Source organism: Vulpes lagopus, chromosome 24 (assembly GCF_018345385.1).
Source record: "Vulpes lagopus strain Blue_001 chromosome 24, ASM1834538v1, whole genome shotgun sequence".
Taxonomy (NCBI): Eukaryota; Metazoa; Chordata; class Mammalia; order Carnivora; family Canidae; genus Vulpes; species Vulpes lagopus.
In genome coordinates, this window is record NC_054847.1 from 2247550 (window position 1) to 2274858 (window position 27309).

The 27309-nt window shown below is 36.3% G+C and overlaps 1 protein-coding gene across 2 annotated transcripts in view; it reads right to left on the minus strand.

Moving 5' to 3' along the window:
* UGGT1 (UDP-glucose glycoprotein glucosyltransferase 1) overlaps positions 1-27309 on the minus strand; it is a 120432-nt gene that overhangs the window by 36884 nt on the left and 56239 nt on the right. Inside the window, exons 18-26 of one of the 2 annotated variants that reach the window (XM_041739614.1) lie at positions 23650-23814; positions 13590-13710; positions 11181-11279; positions 10383-10406; positions 9787-9881; positions 7514-7720; positions 6571-6702; positions 5637-5767; positions 3257-3352 (exon numbers count right to left, since the gene is read on the minus strand). In XM_041739614.1, the coding sequence (XP_041595548.1) occupies positions 3257-3352; positions 5637-5767; positions 6571-6702; positions 7514-7720; positions 9787-9881; positions 10383-10406; positions 11181-11279; positions 13590-13710; positions 23650-23814 (1070 nt within the window). The remainder of the gene's footprint in view (positions 1-3256; positions 3353-5636; positions 5768-6570; positions 6703-7513; positions 7721-9786; positions 9882-10382; positions 10407-11180; positions 11280-13589; positions 13711-23649; positions 23815-27309) is intronic. The other variant, XM_041739615.1, reaches the window with a different exon arrangement.

Genomic DNA, 27309 nt, shown 5'->3' on the forward strand with positions numbered 1-27309 from the left:
TGCAAATTCCAAAGATAAAGAGAAAACCCTTAAAGCAGAGTGAGATAAGAGATTCTTAACTTATGTAGGGAGAAATATCAGATTAACAGCAGACAAAAAAGAAAACCTTAGCTGGGGGCATCACAATGCCAGATTTCAGGTTGTATTACAAAGCTGTGGTCATCAAGACAGTGTGGTACTGGCACAAAAACAGACACATAGATCAATGGAACAGAATAGAGAACCCAGAAGTGGACCCTGAAATGTACGGCCACCTAATATTCGATAAAGGAGGAAAGACTATCCATTGGAAGAAAGACAGTCTCTTCAATAAATGGTGCTGGGAAAATTGGACATTCACATGCAGAAGAATGAAACTGGACCACTCTCTTTCACCATACACAAAGATAAACTCAAAATGGATGAGAGATCTAAATGTGAGACAAGATTCCATCAAAATCCTAGAGGAGAACACAGGCAACACCCTTTTTGAACTTGGCCACAGTAACTTCTTGCAAGATACATCCACGAAGGCAAAAGAAACAAAAGCAAAAATGAACTATTGGGACTTCATCAAGATAAGAAGCTTTTGCACAGCAAAGGATACAGTCAACAAAACTAAAAGACAACCTACAGAATGGGAGAAGATATTTGCAAATGACATATCAGATAAAGGGCTAGTTTCCAAAATCTATAAAGAACTTATTAAACTCAACACCAAAGAAACAAACAATCCAATCATGAAATGGGCAAAAGACATGAAGAGAAATCTCACAGAGGAAGACATGGACATGGCCAACATGCACATGAGAAAATGCTCTGCATCACTTGCCATCAGGGAAATACAAATCAAAACCACAATGAGATACCACCTCACACCAGTGAGAATGGGGAAAATTAACAAGGCAGGAAACAACAAATGTTGGAGAGGATGCGGAGAAAAGGGAACCCTCTTACACTGTTGGTGGGAATGTGAACTGGTGCAGCCACTCTGGAAAACTGTGTGGAGGTTCCTCAAAGAGTTAAAAATAGACCTGCCCTATGACCCAGCAATTGCACTGTTGGGGATTTACCCCAAAGATTCAGATGCAATGAAACGTCGGGACACCTGCACCCCGATGTTTCTAGCAGCAATGGCCACAATAGCCAAACTGTGGAAGGAGCCTCGGTGTCCATCGAAAGATGAATGGATAAAGAAGATGTGGTTTATGTATACAATGGAATATTACTCAGCAATTAGAAACGACATATACCCACCATTTGCTTCAACGTGGATGGAACTGGAGGGTATTATGCTGAGTGAAATAAGTCAATCGGAAAAGGACAAACAGTGTATGTTCTCATTCATTTGGGGAATATGAATAATAGTGAAAGGGAATATAAAGGAAGGGAAAAGAAATGTTGGGAAATATCAGGAAGGGAGACAGAACACAAAGACTCCTAACTCGGGGAAACGAACTAGGGGTGGTGGAAGGGGAGGAGGGCGGGTGTTGGAGGGGAATGGGTGACGGGCACTGAGGTGGACACTTGACGGGATGAGCACTGGGTGTTTTTCTGTATGTTGGTAAATTAAACACCAATTAAAGTTAATTAAAAAAAAAAAAAAAAAAAAAAAAAAAGATTAACAGCAGACCTCTCCACAGACACCTGGCAGGCCCGAGAGGGGGGGCAATGATATATTCAGGGTCCTAAATGAGAAGAGCATGCAGCCAAGAATACTTTATCCAGCAAGGCTCTCATTCAGAAGAGAAGGAGAGATAAAGAGCTTCCAAGATAGGTAGAAACTGAAAGAATATGTGACCACCAGCTCTGTAAGAAATATTAAGGGGAACCCTATAAAAGAAAGAGGAAGCCTAAAAAAATAATCCACAAAAACAGGGACTGAATAAGTATTATGATGACACTAAGTTCATATCTTTCGATAGTTACTCTGAATGTGAATGAGCTAAGTGATCCCATCCAAAGACTCAGGGTATCGGACTGGATAAAAAAGCAAGACCCATCTATTTGCTGTCCACAAGAGACTCATTTTAGACCTAAGGACACCTCCAGCTTGAAAATGAAGAGGAGGAACTGGGTGACAGGCACTGAGGAGGGAACTTGATGGGATGAGCACTGGGTGTTGTACTGTATGTATGTTGGCCAATCGAACTTCAATAAAAAAATAATAATAATAAAAATGGGATGAGCACTGGGTGTTGTACTATATGCTGGCAAATCGAACTTCAGTAAAAAAAATAAAAATAAAAATAAAATAGATTTCATGATATTTGGTATGTGGTAAAGTATTGAAATAAAACTCTAACTTCAGAACGTGGAAAAAAAATGTCATTGTCATAAAAGACACACACACACACACACAAAAAAAAAGCATGTAGGGAAATGTTCTGGATTTAAGGAGACTAAAAGAGACCCGCAACAAAGAGCTGCAACATGTGATCTGGGTCAAATCAAATCAAAGAACAAAACAGTTTTCAAAGGTCATTACTGGGGCCTTGGAGAAATGTGAATATGGACTGTGTACTACTTAATATCACTGCTTCAAGGTTAAATCTCTAAGGTACGCCAATAGTGGAGACACTCCTGGTGCTCAGGAAACAACATGCTGAGGAATTCAGGCATGATGTGTAATGATGTCTACCATGTACGTTCAAATGGTTCAGGAAAAATATAAGTATGCGTATGTTTGTATGCAAACATAAATATACATTTTATGTGCTACACATACATATGCACAAACAAACCCACATAGATGACAGATAAATGTGGCATAATGTTAACAACTGGTGAACCCAGGGTAAAGATATCTAGGTGTTCACTGTAAAAATGTTTCCACTATTCTTTAGGTTTGAAACTTTTCAAATAAATAACTCAGAACCAAAAGGGAAGGACTTTTTTCACAATGCTAAAACTTATTTTTATTTTATTGAAAACAAAATTGTTTTCATTGGTAGGGTGACCTGTGCCCTGTGTTTATTTTTGGGTATCAGAAAATTACAACTAATTTTTCTCTATTTATGCTTTCTGTTTTCTAGAAGGGTACAGTCAGAAGTATTTCAGATTTATTTAGAAAAAATGTCAACTTTTATGCAACTGAGTCTGTATATGAATTCTGCATAAGAAAATGAGTATATATGAAAACTGCACAAAAACCAGGCAAAATTTTCCATTCAAACAACTTATATACACACTACAGATAGAAAAATAAAGGAGATAAGGTAAGGCAATTTTACCATTTTATTCTAGAATATGCATAAATTCAGTATTAATTCTGTACCTGTGTCGGTCTTCAAAAAATTGGTATTCGATTCTTGCATCTCCTTTTGGTTGAGCTGACAGGAGAGCATCTACCTTCATTACCAAGTCACTTGCCCTGAAAGACATGGTTGGTGAAAATTTAGTATCTCTTTAACTGAAAGTTTTTCCAATTACCAGTCTTAGTATTGAATGCCACCAAAATTGTTTAAAGAACATATGAACTTTTACCAATAGGCAAGAGAAAAACTACTGATTTTGTAACTGAGTAGTTTCATAACCTTGAAGAAGATACTGCATTTTTGCATATGTGAAATGGGGATAGTACATACTTTGTATGACACTTGTAAATATTGCACCGGCTAAACATTTTATAAAGCACCAAGCTCAGGGCCTGGCCCATAATAGACTGTAAGTTTGTGTTATTTACCTTCTCTCTCACCCGCTTCTAAATAGCTTTATTAGTCTTTAGGATTATTAGAGTAATAATTCACTGAAAAAAAATTCAGGAAAAAAATGAGAAAACTGATATATATACAATATCATTATCAAGAAATAAGCAGTAATGACATTTTGGTTCATAATTCTCCTACATTTTTAAATATATACATATATATAAACAAAAGTTGGATTATATTATTTGATAACCTGCTTTTCCTTTTTTTTTTTTTTTTAAGATTTTATTTACTTTAGAGAGAGAGAGAGAGACTGTGAGCTGGGGAAGGAGCAGAGGAAAAGGGAAAGAATCTCAAGCAGACTCCACGCTGAAAATGGAGCTCAATCCCACAACGCTGAGATCATGACATGAACTGAAACCAAGAGTCAGATGCTCAATCGACTGAACCACCCAGGTGCCCCTGATGACCTGCTTTTTCATTTAACCATATATTACAAACATCTTTTTGTTAGTTAATACATTTAGGGTACATCAATATTTTCAATGACTATCATTAGATTTCCTGATACACAATTAATCACCAACTGGCTAGTAAACATCTAGGTTGCTTCCTACTTCACTATTACAATCAACACTGCAGTGAACAACTTAAAAAAGCACTTCTGCTTTCCCTGCCTCTTCTAAAGTTGATTTCTAACCAAGGAAGATCTTGAACTAAACCACAAGACTGAAAAAAAAGCTTGAATCTGCTGAACCAAGGACTGAATTTTAAGAATTCTAAAAAAAACACTTGTGAATATATCTGAACTGGAAACAAGCCTATACATTTTCTCACTGAACCAAATCAAACTATCTCTCTTGGTACTTCTCACTGAGTCTGAACCTATATAATACAGGCCACTTGTATCCTGTGATATGTCAACACTCACAAAACATTTAAAGGGGTGCTGGATTATGTAGACTTGAGTAAGCAATGTGGACGTGGGTGAGCAAGCAAACAACAGACTCCCTAAAGTTTCACAAAGCACGCTTAGGTTTAGTCAGTGCAATTGTGATCAAACAGCCCACAGTGAACTTCAGAAAGTGGAGGATGGCCTTGTGGCTGCAGGTCTGGGCCATGAATGAAAGCTGTGGCTATCACAGGGGGCCTCTCCAAGGTGGAGCAGCTATGGCACTAATGAAAACCCTAGGCAGGCAAGGTAATTCTGAGAACCCAAATAGTTTTAGTTTATCTTTAGGTAGCCCTATGACTACCTTATTTCCCTCAATTAACCCTCAAGAGATGGTGCCACCTCTCTTTAATAAACACCAAGTCTTCCATGCCTAGTCTGGCATTATATAGTCCAAAAGGAGAAAGAACAGTCCAAGGGCAAAGCACACCAATCCTATGCCGTGATATGATGGTTTCAAGTTAGGGGCGCACCTCCTGGCCTACATCAGGGAAGTGTTTCATAGGCTGGAACAAGGGACATCACTACAAAGCCACTAAGGTAGAAGGAAACTTCTTTATCTGTTGCCTTGTTTTTGGTTGAGATAAAAGAAGATTCCTTCCTCTATCACAAGACTTGGCAAAGGGACTGCTCTGGCAGCTATCAAAGTCAATACTTCACTGCAGCATGAAGGTATATGAAAGAGATGAAGGAAAAAACCAGAACTTTCAAACTTTATATCCTCCAACTATTCACCAAAGGACACTAACAAAAGAATGAAAATGTAACTCATGGAATGGGAGACCATATTTGCATATTGTCTATCCATAAGAGATCAATACCCAGAATATTTACTTATTTATATAGAACTCCTATAACTCAACAGTAAAAGAAAAACAATAAAAAATGCGCAAAGTCAGGGCACCTGGGTGGCTCAGTTAGTAGAGTGTGCATCTCTTGATCTCAAAGGTGTGAGCTCACAATGGAAATAAACACCATGAAATAGGTAGCAGGAGTAAAGTTCAACACAGTCCCTAGGACATTCACTAATTAATTTCTTCCACAGCAAAACTTACACATCCTCTTCTACCCGAAGCTGTTGAATATGGGATTTGATTTTCTGTCCCGAAGTTTTTAAGATGATATTTTCTAGGAGGTGGAAATCATCTTGATTAAAGAGTTCACTGTCCTCCAGTGGCCCAATGATCTGTGAAGAGGAGCAGGGCAGTCAGTGCTAGCATTATAAGCGGAAAAGAAGGACTCTGTTGTCCTTAGGCTATCTTATAAACCTAATCACTTTAAAGACCCAAGACATGTATACATCTAATAAAATCAGTGAAAAAGGTAAAAATAAAACCCAAATCAACTCATCCAGTTATTTATTTAACAATTCCTCAATTACAGAATGTAGACTTGTATACTCCACAATATTTTTATAGTTAAGCAACTCTGAAATAAAACAAAATAGCGAGTTTCATTGATTCTCACTGGATATAAATAACAGAACCAAACAAGAGATGCAGTGTAGTGAGTAACAGCAGAGATTTCACCCTTGGTGCTAAGAGTTCAAAGTTTGGTACCCCCCCTCCACCCCCAGTTTCATGTCCCTGGCTGCAGATATGTATGAAATAGTCTAAGCCTGCACCACTGAAGTTGACAGAGACTACAAAACTATGAACACAGTTCCCACTATGGATGTATACTTCATGTATCAAAGCCTTATCAGCTTATTCTCTGAGAGACAACACACTCCTGCCGCCACTGTACATGTGGCAGGACATAATTAAACAGCAAGAAGGTTTTAGTTTTACATAAGGATGCTTCTGTCAAAAGCAAATCACCTTTGAAATAAGGATGCAGAAACTACCATCATCACTGCATAAGCCCCAATTCCCTTTGGAAAGAGTGGCTCTGTTTGAGGAGTTTACTAGCTTCAGAGAAGAACACGACCAACACTGCTCACTGATCTAATCTGAAGTCAAGTTTGTCTCAGGACAAAAAAATCCTCACCCGTCCATTGCTGATCACTGCCCTCTGTCCCTTCTTCAGCTTCAGAACATCCCTGCAGTACATGGCATGAGACAAAATGAAATCCATTTTGGAAGACTCAAAGACCTCTTTAAAAAGACTGAAATCCATGCCCTAGGAAAGTAATTGTTATTAAGGAAAAGTAATTGTTATTAAGCAAGCTATAAAAGTGAATAATCATAATGAATAAATCATAAAATGATCTCTTAATGGAGAGTCAGAACTAATTTTAATAATTAACATTAATGATGTCTCAATTCTCTACTCCTCCCATTTTCTCCCACCCTCTAATTTATCAAGTAATGCCTATTTCCTGTAACTATTCTTTTATGTGATTGTTCAATTGGCAAGTTATTCTTCATCATATCTTTATTCTGTATTTTAAAATCCTGCTAATTTTAAGAGCCTTTTTGCTAACTGAAACATCAAGTATATACTTATCATTTTGTAAGAATTTTAAAATTACGAAATAGTTCAAAAGGTAGTAACTTATATAATGAATACATATGGGCTTATATCAGAACACATCAAGAACACGTAAGCCTCTAACTCATAAGAAGCTTCAATCATAGTTTTTTGCTCTATAAACAAATCAAATATTGCCTGTCTTTTAAAAACTATACAAAACAAATGGCTTTGTGCTTAAAATATTTAAGAGTTCAATCCTGAAACTTTATTTAAAGGTATTAAAAGTGGTAAAGGAAAAAAAAAAAAAACAAACAAACAAACAAAAAAAAAAGTGGTAAAGGGAATGTGGCACAATTGTTATTTCCTGGAAAGATACTTCCAAAGTAAGAAAAATCCTCTGAAACTCAGTACTAAAATCACAAATCCCAATCATGAACAAGATACATCAGCCCCTGAGACTGCATTTCTGTGGAAAGTAACAAGACAAGACAGCTCCATGCAACACACAGAGACTTACCCCGACAGAGAACTCCCCGATGTCAGCTCCTGCAGCCAGGGCCTCTGCAGTCTCCTCCTTGGCCATTTTTGTGATGAAATTCTTAGCAGAGTTGGAGGTCTGTGTTTGGAGAGCTGCCCAGATTGCTCTGGAGATCTGAGTGTTCTTATAATTTATATCTTCACTAGGATTATTGATCATGCTTATTCTAACATTGTTACTGGATTTCTATTTGCAAAATGGGAAATAAGAGTTATATAGTAGATGTTTTGAACTTAAAGAGTGACATTAACATCTTCGTATTTTATTAAGAAGCAAATATAATCTCTCTTAAAAGTCTTTGGTACTGCTCTTCTGTATACAGAATAAAATTTAAATGCTATAGCCAGGTTTTCAAACCCCTACATGAACTGGTCCCAAAACTACCGTTCCAACTTCCACTTCTTACCATCCCTATATATACAGCTCCATTACAGGCTGTCAGAGTCCCATGTTCCCCAACACATTTTGTATCACTCTAACACACTCCATGCTTCCTGTTGGCATGCAAACCCCAAGTCCATCCCATCCTTCCTTCCCTCAGTCCCAACCAATCTTCAGTTTCTACTCAAAGACTTCTTTGTTCACATGGCCTTCCCAGATTCCTTGTAAAAATTAATCTCTCTCTGGGATCCCTGGGTGGCGCAGCGGTTTGGCGCCTGCCTTTGGCCCAGGGCGCGATCCTGGAGACCCGCGATCGAATCCCCCATCGGGCTCCCGGTGCATGGAGCCTGCTTCTCCCTCTGCCTGTGTCTCTGCCTCTCTCTCTCTGTCTCTCTCTCTCTCTCTGTGACTATCATAAATAAATAAAAAAATAATAAAAAAAAATTAATCTCTCTCTGAGTAAAAAGATAAGAACCTATGTTGGAAAAGTTATCTGGGATCCATAAAACCTTGTGTCACAAACATGAGCAACAAAAACTCATACTAAGGTATATCTAAAGATGCATATAAGAACGGTGAAAGCAGCCTTCTTCAGAATAGCCCCTAACTAGAAAAAAGACTATCCATCAAAAAGATTAAATGAACAAACAAAACTTTGTGGTACAGCCATATAACATGATACAGCACAGTGAAAAAAGAACTAACTACCACTACTTGTAATATCATGGATAAATCTCAAAAATGTTGATTAATAAAAGGAAACACAAACAAATATGTGAGGGGTGATGGAGACACAAGCAGGAGAGGTCTTTCTGGAATTTGATAATTCTCTATGTCTAAAACCAGGGTGGTGGGCCATCTGGATGTTCCCTTTGTGACATTAAGTAATTCTAAGATTTGTGTACTTCTTTTGATCCTATATTTTACTTCAATTAAAATATATATATTTTAAATTTCACTTCTTAGGGTGCCTGGGTGGTATAGCTGGTTAAGTGCCTGACTCCTGGTTTCAGCTCAGGTCATGATCTCAGAGTCATTGAGATCAAGCCCCGCATAGGACTGTGTGCTCAGCATGAAGTCTGCTTGAGATTCTCTTTCCCTCTCCCTGCCCCTCCCACTTGTGCTCTTCCTCTAAAATAAATTAAGAAAAAAAAAAATTTCAATTCTCCCTTCTTGTTCTCCCACTCTATCACCACTCAAAAATTATAGACAATAAAGGCACTTAGCATGTTAGGGAAGTTGAAATCACCTCGGTATTTCAGTACTCCAATAAGCCTCCTTGGGACACAGGGTGGCAAGGAAACATGGGAAGGGTGTGAAATTTGGATGAAGATCCAATCTGAAACTGCTCAGGAAAAGGAACAGCTCAGTCTCTGACAATGACACTCTTTAGAAGAGTCCGTTTCTTCTCAACCATTCACCCTTGCCATTCACTCAAGTTCTACAATTTATGTGCAATGTATCTTTCAGACCATCTATATATGCATTCCTCTGTGTGTCAAGATCTGCTATTACATGAGCACTAAGATATCTGCATGGTATTTCCCCCACATCTGGACCTCCTTCAATGTAAAGGTCCTGCCTCCCCCCACACAATATACAGCCTGATCTTTGCAGCATCTCTGTACAAAGAACATGAACAGTCACCCAACAAAAATTTGTCTATGATAAGGATCTCATTATTTCTTTTTTCTAAAAGAATCTACACCCTTAAGTAAAGTCAGAATACTGCAGTCTCCTCTCTTTTCTCACTAGTGGGCAGACCTTCAGAGAAACAATGCTCCTTTCCCTCAAGCAGTAGAAAAGCAGGACTCCCACTTCCCATCTAGTACAGTAACATCAGCACACAGAATGAAGGTGTAGATACTTGCCTGATGTTTAATAGCATCATACAGTAATTGTCTTCCAGAAGGGCTATCAAAATCCCCAACAATCCAAAAAGTTACAGGCCTAATGAAAGAATCATCTATAGAAAAACAAAAACAACACAGAGTCAGAGGGAAAAAAGCACATTCTGTGTTTCAATATTATTTAAGCCAAAAATTTCTGAAAACCATGCAAAAAATAAGAAAATGACAAGTTTAATAAAGATATAAAGCAAAAGTAGTAAAACTTCTATACTAGAACAAAAGCAGGGTAACCTTCTATGTGGCTTAATTACAAACTAGGAACATGCATTTATTAATTCTGTGATTTAGGCATCTGTTAGCATATACAATGAAAAATAATCTTTGAACGTGTGGGTAGCATATCTAGTCTTTAAGCATATTAATTTGTAATTTTCTAAAATAGAATTCTTTGTAAACATTTATACAAATTTTATCTGCATTTGATAAATTATCTACTGTTACCCACAAGTTCCAGAAATGTCATAATAAAGTGTCAATAAATTCTGAATCACAACATTGCCTGAAATCACATAAGATAATTAAGAAAAGAAACCGAACATTCTGAAATTTAAAGTTACCATAGATTTCCTTGGAGGACATTCCTAGACAGAGGTAAAGGAAAAAGAGTAGAAGAAAATGTCATTGCTATAACTGATGCCTATCATAAGAGTCAAAATTTTAAATAATTCCTAATATGATCAATCTTCTCTCTGCTCTGTAGTCCCCTTAGTGGTATAGCACTATTCCAGGACCCCTCAGAACAATTTCCTTGAGGAACCAAATGGAGCAATTACTGTAATCTGGAAAGCCAGAAATTCTCTCTAGGACAAGACTATAGCATGGATAAAAATAGCTGCCTTAAATGACAGTCAGTGCTTTGAAAGGATAATAAGAAAGACCAGAGGAAGAAAGCATCTGTCTGCCATTAAAATGATATCAATTTCACACAATATTAGCCTAAATAACTGACTCCACATTAAAATCAGTTTTAAAATGTACACAAGGATTCCTAGAACCAAGTTTATCTTATAAACCCTAAAAAAAATTAACTCAATGTTGTCAGTGAAGAGGCAAGTCAAATCAATTTTCAATCCATTAACCCATGTTTACATAGTAAATGTTTTCCCATTTTGAATCATGAAAAAACTTTTCATTTGACCTTAATATCTAATAAAATTTATAAAAACATCCAAACTTTCAAAAACATAAAGAACTGAATTTTAAATAGGTATTTTCTGGATTCAAATCATTTGAAGAAATTATTAATAAAAAAATGACAGAATCTCTGACAGACACTAAAGACTGAGTTATTTCTAAAAATACTAAAAAAAGAAAGAAAAAAAAGTTGAATCCAAGATAAGCCTAAAATTGATTACCTTTCTTTGTCAGATAGTTCATACTATTTGCAATAGCAGCAGTCTTGCCTTGGGAATCCAAGACACTAAATCTAGCATAGTCATCCACAAAAAAGTTATCTGGAAAAGAAAATTGAAAGATTTATAATTAACGTGACTAAATTCAATCTAACATTAATATTCAATTGATAATCTGACTTGACCATAATACAAGATTTATAAAAATGCATGAGTGAAATCTATTGTTTCATGTTTATTGACTAGTGCCCTCAATCATCAATCTTATCAACACTCTTATCAATCATTTCCCCTCGAGTTACTTTTGCTAAAATCCCATTTTCATCAAGTCATTCCTTTGATCTAAACTACCCAGTAATTTCTTCCTACATACAAAATGGTCTCCATCCTGTATCATCCTTTATCTCCAAGAACCTCCTCAATCTCGTGCCTTACTGCACTCCAACACAAATGTCACTCTCCTCTCACCATCCTCCAAGTACAGCTGGCTTATTTACCCCTCCTATCTATGTCCACTTACTCACCTGTCTATCCTTTCATTCAACAGACCATACCAAGCACCTACTATCCTTAAACTCAATATTCTAGTAAAAGGAAAGAAATGGTAAGTAAGACACAGCTCATGGGGACAAAAGCACCAAAAGCCTTAAAGCCTTAAAACAGTCTCCTTCTAAGAAGGTCCCAGGACAGCAAAGGCCAACAGCTGTGTAGGTAATCATGGAACTATGACTGCAGGGTCAGAAGGATGCTAGCTGCTCCTCCACTGACAGCTCCAAAATGTTTACCAGGCAAACTGCATTTTTGCCACTATGAACTAGCATCATTTCACAGCTGATCACTTCAACATTCAATGGAGAAAGATATCCAAAACACAGAACTATTGTTGTGCTCCTCATCCATGAATACCTCAAAGAGAGCTCCTTACAGTTTAATTTTAAATGATGGAAACTACAAAAACTTAGGACAAAGGCTCCTAATACTGCTTGACTCTATTAAAACTTTAGGTAAAAAGCTAAAACCTAATTATGAAGAAACAGTTTAGGTCACTTTCTGACTACTTCCTTTTTTCAAATATAAGCAGAGATGTACATCTTGCTCTGTCTAAAAGAAAAGGCATTCAGTTTCAAGCAGATTAGAGTCGGGTGCCATAAAGTAACAAGCACACCTAAAGCTCTGTGTGCATCACACCCCACTCACAATAGCAAAGGCCACTGGCCTGTACTTCTTTGTTACATTTATCTTTTCTTGTGGAGTAAGACTTCTGCAAGTGACCACAGCTCCACCTATTTCCAGCTCTTTGTTCAAATGGCCTTCGGAGCCGCAAGGGAAGGCATATGGAACAAACTGTACCTAGGCTTCACACAACTACCTCTGAAAGGGTATTCTTGTGGAAATAATGCAAACATCTATCAACTAAGGATTAGGTATGCCAAGTGTGGACGATCCATGTAAGAAAATATTAATTAGCCATACAAAGGCAAAAAGTACTGTGACATGCTACAACATGGATAAACCTTAAAAACATGGTAAGGAAAAGAAGCCAATCACAGAAAACTCAGAATTATACAAAACATCCAGCAGAAAACTCCCTCAGAGACAGACACTAGATCAGTGGTTGCAGAGCGGGTAGGGGAAGGGGAAATGGAGAGTAACTACCAATGGGTGCATGGTAGGGGCCATGATACATGTTCTACAATTAGACAGTGATGATCAGACAACTTTGAGAATACACTAAAAATTGTGCACTTGTATAAAGTTTCAAAAGGCTGTTTTATGGCATGTACACTATATCTCAATGAAAGTTTAGTTTTAGATAGGCATTCATTCCTAGCCTCTCCGAGTAAAACCACCTGAGTTGTTTGTCCACATCACCGCTAGCTGATTCTAGAACAAGGCTGAAGAATCGACAGCTGCTTAACAGCTTTACTACTCTTAAGAAAGTTAACAATACAGATGTAGTCCCATCACTTAAGGCCTTAACAGCTGGCATTTAAAGAACAATGAGGGGTGCCTGGGTGGCTCAGTCAGTTAAGCATCCTACTCTTGATTTTGGTTCAGGATTCAGGTCAGGATTTCAGAGTTGTGAGAGGCTCTGCACTAGGTGTGGAGCCTAGTTAAGATTCTTTCTCTCCCTCCCTACCTTACCTCCCCTTAAAAAACAAAAAAAGACAATGGATACTTTTCAAAGTTTATAAGGATTTATACAGGAAGAATTTCTCTGTTTTTGGAGGAAACGCTTATGAATTTAGAGGCTCATGTTATGAACTAAATGTGTGATGAATGAAAACATAAAACATTAAAACACTGTGTCACAATCTTGGGTTATCTTCTGGACTTTACAATCAAACAGATGCAAAGATTCTGAAACAAAAATGAGAAAAAGCCCAAAGCTGTTCCTGAAACACTCCTTACTGGTTGCTGTTAAATCCAGGTATTCTCGCTCGGATGTCAAAATCCTAGAATTGATTCGTGGAACAACATTTGGCTGATTCATGATATACTCTACCACATCCTGATCATGGGACAGTTCACCCTACAAGAAAAAAAAATTAACAAGATGGGGGTGGGATAAATGTTAAAAAAAATTAGAGCAATAATAATTTATTAGGAACTAAAAAGTTATTAACTTTACAATTAAAGGTTCTTATGTATCGATAACAGCTAAAAACAGAAGTCTCCATGTTAGAGGTGCCTATTGTTAAGCACAGCTTGACATGTTATGTATGTACATTATCTTTAATTCTTTCAACACCATGAGGCAAATGTTATTGACATTTGTTTTAAAGATGGAAGCTGAGGTACAGTACAGAAAGGTTAACAAACGTATTCAAAGTCATAGACCTAAGGAGATTCAAGTATGAAATGCAAAGCCATGTCCACTATGTTGTCTCTCCATGCACCACTGTGCTTCCCCCAAAATAAGTAAGCTCTACAAACTGGGTAAGAGTTACCAAATTCAAAAATCCATCCTGCAATCTGCTCATAGCCTCATTCTAAAGGAAAAAGCCAAATGCCTTCTCTCAAGCAGTTAATGTATTTTGCAATAAAAATCACTCCAAGGGGCGCCTGGATGGTGCAGCCAGTTGAGCGCCTGACTGTAGGTTTCAGTTCAGGTTGTAATCTCAGGGTGGTAAGATCAAGTCCTATGTCAGGCTTCTTGCTCAGCAGTGTCTGTTTAAGACTCCCTCTCCCCTGCCCCTCCCACCTCCCGTACACCCTCGCATTTTCCTCTCTCTCAAATACATAAATAAATCTTAAAAAACAAAAATCATCCCAAGCTTTTTCAAATCTCAGGCATCCAAGTAATTTCCAGAGTCATAATTACACTTCAGGGATTAGAATTCATTTATCATTTTTTCTTCCCTTTTATATACCTCCAAGATGTATAGAAATACTTGTACTTTATGAAGGTGGTCTCAAAGCCAAGTATAAATAGCAAGTTCTTCACACTCAAAAAATTTCATATAAAACCGTATTTTAAAGCAATTTTCTTTCTTTTTTAAAAATTATTTATTTATTTATTCACGAGAGGCCAGAGAGAGAGCAAAAGAGAGAGAGAGAGGCAGAGACACAGGCAGAGAAAGATGCAGGCTCCATGCAAGAAGCCTGACGTGGAACTCGATCCCGGGTCTCCAGGACCAAACCCCGGGCTGAAGGTGGTGCTTAACCACTGAGCCACCTGGGCTGTCCTAAAGCAATTTTCAAGGGAGAGATAGATGTAAATCAAATATACACAGTCAAGTCTAGAAAACTGCAATTAGGCATCTTCTGTGGCTACTTACCCAGAGAAACTCATACAATTCTCAAACTATAAACTAATAATGAATATACGAACCAATCATACAAGACTACAGAGTTACTAGATGATTCAGTATATATGTAAGCCCATGTATGTAACTTTGGTCTCTATTATAAATCTGGCCTGATTCTACTCAGAAGCCTTAACTAGCTAAGGGAGGGCAATTTGGTAACATCTATCAAAATTTCAAATGTACTTAACTTTTAATGCAGCCCACCTACACACACACAAACACACACACCACAACGGTTGTTTCTAGAAAGAGAAGATAAGTTGCAGGGAAAGAGGAGTGAATGAGTGAAAGTTTCTCTTTATTCACACCTCTATTCACACCTTGAGTTTCACACCATCTGCCTATCGTACCTTTTTACAGTGACTCTAGTTCAGAATCTTAAATGTACATGACCCTTCGACAAAACAATTCCAATAACTGGTATTTCTCAAAAAAAAAAAAAAGAAGGGGTATAAAGATATACATATAAGACTAGTCATTTTGGGACGCCTGGTGGCTTAGCAGTTAAAGCATCTACCTTCAGCTCAGGGCATGATCCTGGAGTCCCGGGATCAAGTCCCACATCGGGCTCCCTACATGGAGCCTGTTTCTCCCTCTACCTATGTCTCTGCCTCTCTCTCTCTCTCTCTCTCTCATGAATAAAATCTTAAAAAAAAAAGGACTAGTCATTTCAGCAGTATTTGTAACAGTGAAATTCTACAAGCAATGTCCAACATTAGGGGATGAAATAACTGATTGTTCATTCTCAAAAATAAAAAAAACCAGAGGGATCCCTGGGTGGTTCAGCAGTATGGCACCTGCCTTCAGCCCAGGGCGTGATCCTGGGGACCCAGGATCAAGTCCCATGTCGGATTCCCTGCGTGGAGCCTGCTTCTCCCTCTGCCTGTGTCTCTGCCTCTCTCTCTCTCTCTCTAGCTGTGTCTCTATGAATAAATAAATAAAATCTTTAAAAAAAAAAAAAAAAAGAAAGGTAAGCTAAAAAATACATATATAAATATATATTTCTATATATATGGGGACACAAAGAGCTATTTCTCCAGGGATTCTGAAGAAGGGAACAACTCTCATATTTACTTTAGACACTTTAATATTCTCCCAAATTTAGTATTTTCTAAATATATATAGGAGAACATCTGACTTTTGTCACAATATTTCAAATAAAACTTTCTTTAGCTAGAGCAAACCAAACTTCTCACTGGCAATTTAAGGAGAAGCAGAGGAAAACTAGCATTCAAAGGAAGAATATTTAAACCACAGATATCTGAAAAACAAAAACTCTTCTGAATTTTTACATCCAACAATGTTGAAAAAGAAATGTTTTAAACAGATGCTGGAAAACCAACATGTTTGAATTATCTTTTATCTTTTCATTAATATTATTTAAACAAAGAGAATAATTATCATTTCTTCTAGACTATCCTTAACTTTGGAAAATAAGTGAAACTCATTAAAAAAAAACCCTATGTTTTCATATTTTGTTCTAGTAGCTCCATGAAGAACAAATTACTTAACAAAATTACCTTATTCATGAGGGAGCATGCAATAGAATTTAGTCAATACTTTTTGTTTGGGGTTTGTTTTCTTGTTTGCTTGTTTTATAAAAGGATTATCAGCATGATAAGTAGCTTTTAAAAATATTTTTTGGGCCTTTTCAACAAATGGTGCTGGGAAAACTGGATATCCATATGCAAAAGAATGAAGTGGGGCCCTTACTCACATACTCACACCACACACAAAAATTAACTCAAAATAGATCAAAGACATAAACATAAGAGCTATAACTATAAAACTTTTGGGAGGAGATCCCTGGGTGGCGCAGCGGTTTGGCGCCTGCCTTTGGCCCAGGGCGCGATCCTGGAGACCCGGGATCGAGTCCCACGTCAGGCTCCCGGTGCATGGAGCCTGCTTCTCCCTCCGCCTGTGTCTCTGCCTCTCTCTCTCTCTCTCTCTCTGTGACTATCATAAATAAAAATAAAAAAATAAAAAAAAAAATTAAAAAAAAAAAAAACTTTTGGGAAAAAATATTAGGGAAAATCTTCGTGACATTGGATTTGACAATGATTTCTCAAATATGATACCAAAATCATAGTTAACAAAAGAAACAACAAATAAGTTGGACTTCATCAAAATTCAATACTTCTATGCATAAAAGGACACTATTTAAAAAGTGGAAAGACAACCAATAGAATGGAGGAAAATATTTGTAAATCGTGTATGACAAGAGATAAATATCCAAAATATATAAGGAACTCTATACTTCAACAACAAAAAATAACCTAGTTCAAAAATAAATAAAGGACTTGAATAGACATTTCTCTGAAGATAAACAAATGGCCAATAAGCACATGAAAACATACTCAGTCCATTAGTCCTTAAGGAAATGCAAATAAAAAAACCATGATGGGATACCACGTTACACCAACTAAAATGGTTATCATCAAAATAATAGAAACTAAACAAGTATTAATGAGGATGTAGAAAAATGAAATTTTTGCATATTTGGTGGTAGAAATGTAAAATGGTATGGCTGCTTTAAAAAACAATAGGGTAGTTCCTCAAAATGTTAGACAGAATTACCATACAGTCCAGAAATTCCACTATGTATATATCCAAATACTGAAAGCAAAGATTTGAACAATTATTTGCACACTAATGTCCAGAGCAGCATTAATTCACAGTAACCAATAGGTGGAAACAACCCAAATGTCCAATACATGAATGGATAAATAAAATGTGGTATATACATATAATTCAATTTTTAGGAAGGAAATTCTGATACATGCTACAACACATATGAACCTTAAAATATGCAAGACACAAAACTGACCAAAACCCTATGATGTCATCTAGAATAGGCAAACTCAAAAACACAAAAAGCAGAAGAGTATTTACCAGTGGCTGATGAGAGCCAGCAATGAGAGTTATTGCTTAGTGGGTAAACAGTTGGTGCTGGAGGTGATAAAAATATTCTGGAGATAGAGGAGTAAAAGTCAAACAACACCATACCTACTTAATGTCTCTATGCATAATTTAAAATGGTTAAAATGGTAAAATTTTATATTTCATATATTTTACTACAATAAAAATACTGTATTTGTGAGTGACATTCAACAGAAATGATCCAGTGAAGATCTCTAAAAAGCCTCTATTTCAAAAACAAACCACCAAGGACACTGAGAAAAAATCAAACTTTTTCAAAACTCTGGAAATTAACCAAAGGCTTACAAAATTCCAAATGACTTTTATTCGAGAAAATGGCTGATTCTTGGCAGGAAAAATAACCTTCATAAACTTTAACTTGCCCTGTTACTTATCTACCCAGCTACACAGGAATCTTGAAAACCAATAGCCCTGAAATAAATGTAAAAACCAGCAAGCTGGGAATATTCCCAGGTGTTCTTTCTCTAGTTGAGCTGAATTAGATCATACTCAGTGCCAATAGCTTTTTCCTGACGACCTTTTCAAAAAGAATCAGAAGTGGGATCCCTGGGTGGCGCAGCGGTTTGGCGCCTGCCTTTGGCCCAGGGCGCGATCCTGGAGACCCGGGATCGAATCCCACGTTGGGCTCCCCGTGCATGGAGCCTGCTTCTCCCTCTGCCTGTGTCTCTGCCTCTCTCTCTCTCTCTATGACTATCATAAATAAAGAATAAAAAAAAAAAAAATTAAAAAAAAAAAAAAAGAATCAGAAGCAACTGTTTAATGTCTCAGCTGCTTAACGTGGTGACAATAGTTGGACTGACAAGTGTCAAAACATGAAAGAAAAAGGTGGCGAATGAGATGTCCATTAGGGGTTTTGAAAAGCTCTCCCATATTCCTTGGAATATGGTTTGAATGCATGTCCACAAAAAATCTTGGACAGTCCTAACACTCTTGCTTCTGACTAACCTGACCATCTGTTCAAGTAGGAATTGTAGGCTATGGCAGAGTAGTAAATTGACAAGTAGGAATTGAAGGCTATGGCAGAGTAGTAAATTGTCAAGTAAGTATTGAAGGTGTATCCCAACATGTACACAAAACACTCCTGAGAAAAAATGAGAGACTTTCTTGGACTCGTGCATTTAAGAAAATCTCTGTTTATTTAATAGCTGACCAATAAGCTAACAGAGACATAAGAGGCAATACACACACACACACACACACACACACACACACACACAAGAGGCAACACAAGACAAAGAATACAGACTTTAAAGAATTAGCATAGGAAAGTCCCTAAACAACCAACCACCATAACAACAAACCTTGGCAGAGCTAGGACTCTGATTTCTAGAAGTGTAATATAATATTAGTCAAAATGTCCAATTATCAACAAAAATTTAAAAGACATGCCAAAAAAAAAAAAAAGACTGTATGACCCACACTAAGGAAAAGAAACCTAACACATATAATTCCTAAATAGCCCAACCATTGGACTTACTCCACAAAACTTCACATCAGCTCTTTTAAATATATTTTAAAAAACTAAAGGAAACTGTCTAGCAAACTAAAGGAAACTTTAAGACTTAACATTTCACCAGATTGTATCAAGAGAAAGAAATTATGTAAAAGAACCAAACAGAAAAACCAGAGTTAAAAATATAATAACTGAAATTAAATATTTGCTAGAAAGACTCAATAGCAGATTTTAGCTATTAGCTAACACTAGCAGGTATTAAATTAGCTAGTGAGTAGCTAATTTACTGCTATTACCAGTAAAAAACAAAGAACAAAAAAACCAATTAATTTAAAGATATGTCAACTGAGACCATTCCATTTAAGGAAGAGAAAGTATCAATACATGCATCTATCCAGAAGAAGAGGAAAGAAAGAAAGAAAAGAAAGAAAAAGAAAAGAAAGAGAACGTGTGTAATAAAGAATTTGGCTGGTGCCCTCATAAGGGAACCTCTTAATTCTGGAGTTTCCTGAGTGATAGTAGTGGCATCTTTGTTATTCATGCCAGGACCTATCTATCAGACCACATCTGATAGTTTATACTAATAAGGTGACTCATGGTGGTGGTCCTTTAGACTGTTTATGCTAATGAGACAACTCAATGAAGGCTGCCCAAGCCAGAAAGACCAACCAACTGGCTAAAGGGTTGGGATTTTGAGCAGCATAGTATTAGTCCGAACTCTGGAAACAGGAAGAGGGGCTAGAGACTGAATTCAATCACACAGCCAATGATTCTATCAATCGTGGTTACATAGAAGTCCCAATAAAAACTGAACACCAAAACTTGGCTGAGCTTCATTGGTTGGCAATATCCCATGTGCCATTACACACCAATAATCAGGAAGGGCAATGTATCCTGACCTCACAGGGAGAAGATAACAGAATCTTTATGTTTGGAACCTTCTGAAATCCTGCCCTATGCACCTCACCCTTTGGCTAGTTCACATTTGCATTATTTTATTATCATAACACAAATTGTAAGCATAGCACTATCCTGAACTCTGTAAGCTATTCTAGCAAATTACCAAAACTTAGCCAGTTCATACTAAGTGAGGGTGACTTGAGGACTCCCAAATTTGTGGCTGACGTGTGAAGCGAGGGCAATCTTGCGGCAAACTGTGTCTTTAAACATCACATTTGGCCTAACTCTGAATAGTTCTGGTGTCAGAAGTCATTACAGGAAGAAAGACTACTAAAAGAAACAATGATTGGAAAGCTCCTAATTTTGATATTTAAGAAATGTAATGTACTCCACATAGGAAAAATTCACAGTTCCACACTTAGACAAATTAATGAAGTGTCAAAAATGAAACACAAATAAAGGACTCTGAAAACAGGAATGAGAAGAGACTCCTAACATAGACTGGATCCTCAGTAAGATTAACAGCTAGTCAAAAGAGGGTATGAGGGCGGCCCGGGGGCTCAGCGATTTAGAGCCACCTTCAGCCCAGGGCCTGATCCTGGAGACTAGGGATCAAGTCCCACATCTGGCTCCCTGCATAGAACCTGTTTCTTCCTCTGCCTGTCTCTCTGTGTCTCTAATAAATAAATAAAATCAAATAAATAAATAAATAAATAAATAAATAAATAAATAAATGATTGAATGATAAAGATATCCTGATTTGACTGGAAGAATCAAAACTAACTCTAATCATAGATGGCATGTTTTTGTCATCTGTAAGATGACAACATTTTCTATATAGAAATTTTTTTTAAAAGCTTTAGAACTGGGACGCCTAGGTGGCTCAGTGGTTGAGCGTCTGCCTTTGTCTCAGGGCATGATCCCAGGATCCAGGATCGAGTCCCACATCAGGCTCCCTGCATGGAGCCTGCTTCTCCCTCTACCTGTGTCTCTGCCTCTCTCTCTGTCTCTCATGAATAAATAAATTCTTTAAAAGAAAAAAAAAAGGCTTTAGTAGGACTAATAAGTTCAACAAGGTTGCAGCATCTAAGATCAATATATAAAAATCAATTGTATTTCTATTCACTATCAATGAACCCTCCAAAAATTAAATTAAGGAAATAATTCCATTTATAATAGCATCAAAAAAATACTAGCCAATAAATTTAGTGAAAGAAGAGTAAGGATGCTTCATTGGAAACAACAAAACATCACTGAAAGAATAACAAGACCTAAATAAATGGAAACACATCCTGGGTTCAAGGGTTAGAAACTCAATGTTACTAAGATGTTAATTACTCTCCTAATTGATCTACAGATTCAATGCAATTACTACAAAATCCCAGCAGCCCTTTTTTGCAAATACTAACAAGTTAATTTTAAGATTCATATGAAAATGCAGATGACATACTTCAAACAATCTTTAAAAAAGAGAAACAAAAACCCAAAGTTGGAAAACTCATACTTGATTACAATTAAGACTGTGCAGTACTGGGCAGTCCAGGTGGCTCAGCAGTGTATCACCACCTTTGGCCCAGGGCCTGATCCTGGAGACCCAGGATCGAGTCCCACGTCAGGCCCCCTGCACGGGGCCTCTTCTCCCTCTTCCTGTCTCTGCCTCTCTCTCTCTCTCTCTCTCTCTCTCTCTCTCTCTGTCTCTCAAGAATAAATAAAATCTTAAAAAAAAAAAAAAAAGACATGCAGTACTTACATAAGAACAAATATGTAAGTGAATGAAAAATAGGCAGTTCATAAATAAATCTATATATTAATGGTCAATTTATTTTTTTACAAGAGTGACATGACACTTTAATGGGAGAAGAGCATTCTTTTCAATAAACAGTACTAGGACAACTGCATATCCCAAAAGACATCCAGTTGCATGCCAAACTGGATATGACAAAAAAAAAAAAAAAAAAAGTGGACTCCTACCTCACACCATATACAAAAACTGAAAATCCATCCAAGAACTAAATGTTTAAGAGAAAAAACTATAAAAGGTATCAATCTTCATGACCTAGAATAAGCTCATACATATGGCACAAATAGCACAAGCAACAAAAAAAGTAAATTGGACTTAATCAATATTTAAAGCATCTGTCCTTTAAAAGACAAATTAGAAAAACACTGGGAAATTCTATATATAAGGGATTACTACCCAGAACACATAGAGAACTCAAAATAACAAAACAAGTTAGTCAATTAAACACATAGACATTTCTCAAAAAAAGATATAAATGGTCAATAAGTACAGGAAACAATTTTCAACATTATTCGTTTTCGAGTAACACAGGTAAAAACCATAATGAGATATTACTTAATACCCACTAGGCTATAGTCAAAGAAACAGAGAATATCAAGTATCAGCTAGAATGTGGAGAAATTAGAACCTGCATACATTGCTGGTAGCAATGTATAATGGTACAGCCACTTTGGAAAAGACTAAACAGGCAATTTCACTTCTAGGTATACACACAAGACAAATAAGAACATATGTCTACACAAAAACTTGTACATGATTGTATTCATAAGTAGCCACAGAGAGGAAACCTAAATATGCATCAACTGATTAGTGGGTTTTTAAGATGTGTTATATCCACTCAAGGAACTATTATTTGGCCATAAAAAGAAATAAAGTACTAACACATACTCCAACTGGAATAACCTTGAAAATATTACACATGAAAGAAATCACACACACTAGACCACATATTATATGATTCCATTTATATTAAATGTCTCAAATACGCAAATCCATACAGAAAGAAAATAGATTTGAAGTTGCTAGGGTTTAGGGTAGAGGCAAATGCAGAGCGAATGCTACAGGGTGTTGGCCTTTGGGGGTGATGATGATGTTCTAAGATTTCACAGAGGTTATAGTTGCATAAATTCTGTGTACACACTAAATACACTGAATTGTCCACTTCAAAGACTGAATTTTATGGCATGTGAATTATATCTCAACAATAACTGTATATACACAAGTATATATACACACATATATATATGTGTGAGCCTTTCCTAAGTCAAAATCCCCTACAAATAGAACAAATGACTATTGGAAATGCTAAGTTCTTTAGAATTTTTTAAATAAACACTTAATCTTGACAACAATAAACTTAGCTATTTCAAATAGAATTCACAGAAAGTCTTGTGAATATTTTCATTATATCTGTATATGTGTAAATATATATATATTTTTTACATATTTATTACAACTGATATATAAAAACTAATAATACTTAAAGAATGTTATGGCTTACTACAGAGATTACAAAAACATAAGCAAACCATTCTCTTTCAAAATCAGTCTTGAATTACCACTCACCAAGTACACTGCTCTTTGGAAGAAGGTTGTGGTCTCCAGGATTTTGTGCATTGTGATGGTTTCCAACTCATCAGGATCTAACTGTTCCTTTTCAAAGGGCATTCCGTTGAACAGAACAACAGGCAATGGACCAACCCCAGTCTGTTCATAATAGCCTCTCGCTTCCTGAGACACAAGGGACAACAAATATCTTTTGTCAAAAAAAAATAAAAAAAAATAATATCTTTTGTCCTTTGTAAGATAAATGGAACAAAGCATATTTTTCATGCATATGTGCTAATAGGAAAAGTAAAATCAACAGAAATATGATCACCAAGAAGTAACTAAAGAAATACCTTTAAAGAAATATCAGAAGAGACAGAGTTCATATCCAACTGGGTAATCTGAACCTGAATTACTGAGTTTTTATAAAACCACAAAACTTTGCAAATTAGGAAGTGATTTCACAGTAAGGGTAATTTTAAGCTACCCAGGCTACCAAACCTTAATTACATATACTAAAGCCAAGGCTGTATAACAAACCTTTCAACAATGATGGAGATATTCTATCTTTGCTGTCCAATGCAATAGCCACTAACCACATGTAACTATTGAGCACTTGAAATTTAAATTAATTTCCATTTTAAAAGCCACATGCGACTAGAGGCTACCATAATGGGCAGCACAATGACAGACTGCCATAAATTATGAGTGCTTTTGGGCAAATAAGATGAAATATTTACACCCCAATCTAAATTTAAAAGATCCTTATCACTGACAAACAAATTACACTTTTAGAAAACAAAACAAAACTGGTAGTAAAAGAGTGCTTAAAAATTGCTCTATGATAATACTAAACCCAATCTTTTTCCTTCTTCTCCAAGACAAAAGAGGTTCCTTAGGAGGAAAATGCTAGGCTAACAAAAAAGCAAATATATCTAAGATGAGCACTCTTCTCTGATGGTCAATATATAGATATACATTCCCCCTGGATATCAACCACAGCCCCAAAGCTAACTTGTCACAGTAAAAACTTTAATTACCCAAGGTGTAAAAGGATTCCTTATAACATTCTTGTTAAGACATCTTTTAACTAATACCTCTGAAAAATAGCAAAATTATATGTATTTATATATAAATAGAAAAGTATTTCAAATGGGTAACTGACAATCAGCAGCAGCAACACACTGCTCAGTTTCTAATCAGATCTAGCCATAACAGTAACACTTACCAGATGGGTGAGAACATGGCACAGGCAGAAAGGCCTTGTATGTTATTTCTGCCATTTCCACATATCATAGTTTATACTTTTAAAATTTACATTTCCAAAATTTTTACCATGCTAATTCTGTTCTTTAATGTCTCAACTATTTCAAAGACATTCATTAAAAATTCAATTTTAAAATACTTTGTTTCAAAAATCATCCCCCCAACAAAACAAACAACAAAAAAAACAAACCCACGTTATAACTCTAAGAGACAACAGGGCAGCCCGGGGGGCTCGGTGGTTTAGCGCCTGCCTTTGGCCCAGGGCGTGATCCGGGAGTCCTGGGATCGAGTCCCACATCGGGCTCCCGGCATGGAGCCTGCTTCTCCCTCTGCCTATGTCTCTGCCTCTCTCTCTCTCTCTCTCTCTCTCTCTGTGTTTCTCATAAATAAATAAATAAAATCTTTAAAAATAATAATAATAACTTAAGAGACAATAAAAGTAACACTGGTTTTCTCCAGAAATGGCAAATGAGTGAAAATCAGGAGTTAAGAAGGAGATGTTTTGACTATATAGACCTTCCTTCCTTACAAATTGTAAATAACTTACCAACCAAATAACAGAATGCAGTCTAATTACCAAAAAGCCAAACTTAAAAATTACATAAGAATTTCTATCAATACTAACTAAAAATGTTAACTGTAATTTAAAAACCATAATTAATTATAGGCAAGGTCTTATGAATTAGCCACTCACAAATGATAACTGAAATTAATAAGGACTCAAAGTTAACATGCCAAAGGCAAAATGTCTACATGTATAAATTAGGACTTAAGTATCATTATCTTATTAGCTTGAAAGATATATAGATATATATAGATATATAGATATATATATAGCTATATATATACCTATCAGACATTATCTTCAGTTTAAAATTTCTACTTTAATTGTACACTCTAGTACAAATAATTACAACTTTTAAATATCATACACAGAGGATATCATAGCTTCAAATTTATAACAAAAGGTACAAAAAAAAAAAAAGGTACAGGTATCTATTTTTTTTTTTTAAGATTTTTATTTAAGAGAGAGAGAGAGACTGTGCACGTACAAGGTGGAGAAGGGCAGAGGGAGAGAGAGAACCTTAACCAAGCTCCCCACCTAGCACAGAGCCCAATGCAGGCTCATCTCACAGCCCTAAGATCACGACCTAAGCTGAAATCAAGAGTCAGCCACTAACCTGAACGAGCTACCCAAACACTCCAGTACAGTTATTTATAAGTGTAATAACAATTGCTAAATGAATTTATTCCTCCTTTAAAAAATTTCAGAACAATCTTTTTTGTGGTCTTTATCACGTGGAAGCACAGCTACTACAGTTTTGAAAGTCTTATTAATCATTAGATTCTTAGGACTTCTGAGACTCTCACAACATCCTTAATATGAAAGTGTATGTTTACTCAAATAGCAAGGAAATTAAGTGGTATAAAGTTATTTGCTTACATGGGAAGGACCTCTAATCAGTACAGATAAGGAAAAGAGCCAAGACTCGGAAACTACTAAGGAGCTATGTCTGTAATACATTTATCTGATACATCAGTAAAATGAAGACTGTAACACATGTAATAAAAATACCCTTAAAAAAAAAATACCCTTATACTCCATTTGTCCAATATATCTCAAGAAAATACTTTTATTTATTTTTTAAAGATTTTATTTGTATATTCATGAGAGACACAGAGAGAGAGAAAGAGAAAGAGAAAGAGAAAGAGAGAGAGAGAGAGAGAGAGAGAGAGAGAGAGAGAGGCAGAGACAAACAGGGAGAAGCAGGCTCCATGCAGAGAGCCTGATGTGGGACACGATCCTGGGACTCCAGGATCATGCCCTGGGCTGAAGGCAGGCGTTAAACCTCTGAGCCACCCAGGTGCCCTAAGAAAATACTTTTAATACAGCAATCATCCACAATAGAAATGCAATGTGTACTATTCCTTCAGGAAGATGAAGGAAGATTAAAGGGAACTGTTTTCCAGGTGAGACCAGTGAAATAGATAAAGGGGATCAAGAGTACACTTAGGACGAGTACCAAGTAGTGTATACAACTGTTGTATCATTATATTACACATCTGAAATGAATATAATACTGTATGTTAATTATACTTGAATTAAAAAAATTATTTAAACAAGTGAGATCTAATGTTAAAATGGTAAAAAGCAACCAAGCAAGCACACTGGGGCAAAATCAGGCACTTCGCCCTTCCAGGGGAAAAAAAAATTAAATTAAAAATTAAAAATAAACATTTTCCAAATGAAAAATATGAGAAAACTTCATGAATTCCCTCAATTCTTTCATATTCCCAAAGTGGTCCTTCTTTCCTTTTATTTCACCTATTCTTTTTCTACAGAGCATTACCTCTTGCTGTTTTTGTCTATCTAGAAAATTACTGGGCACCATATCAGTTTTATTTTATTTT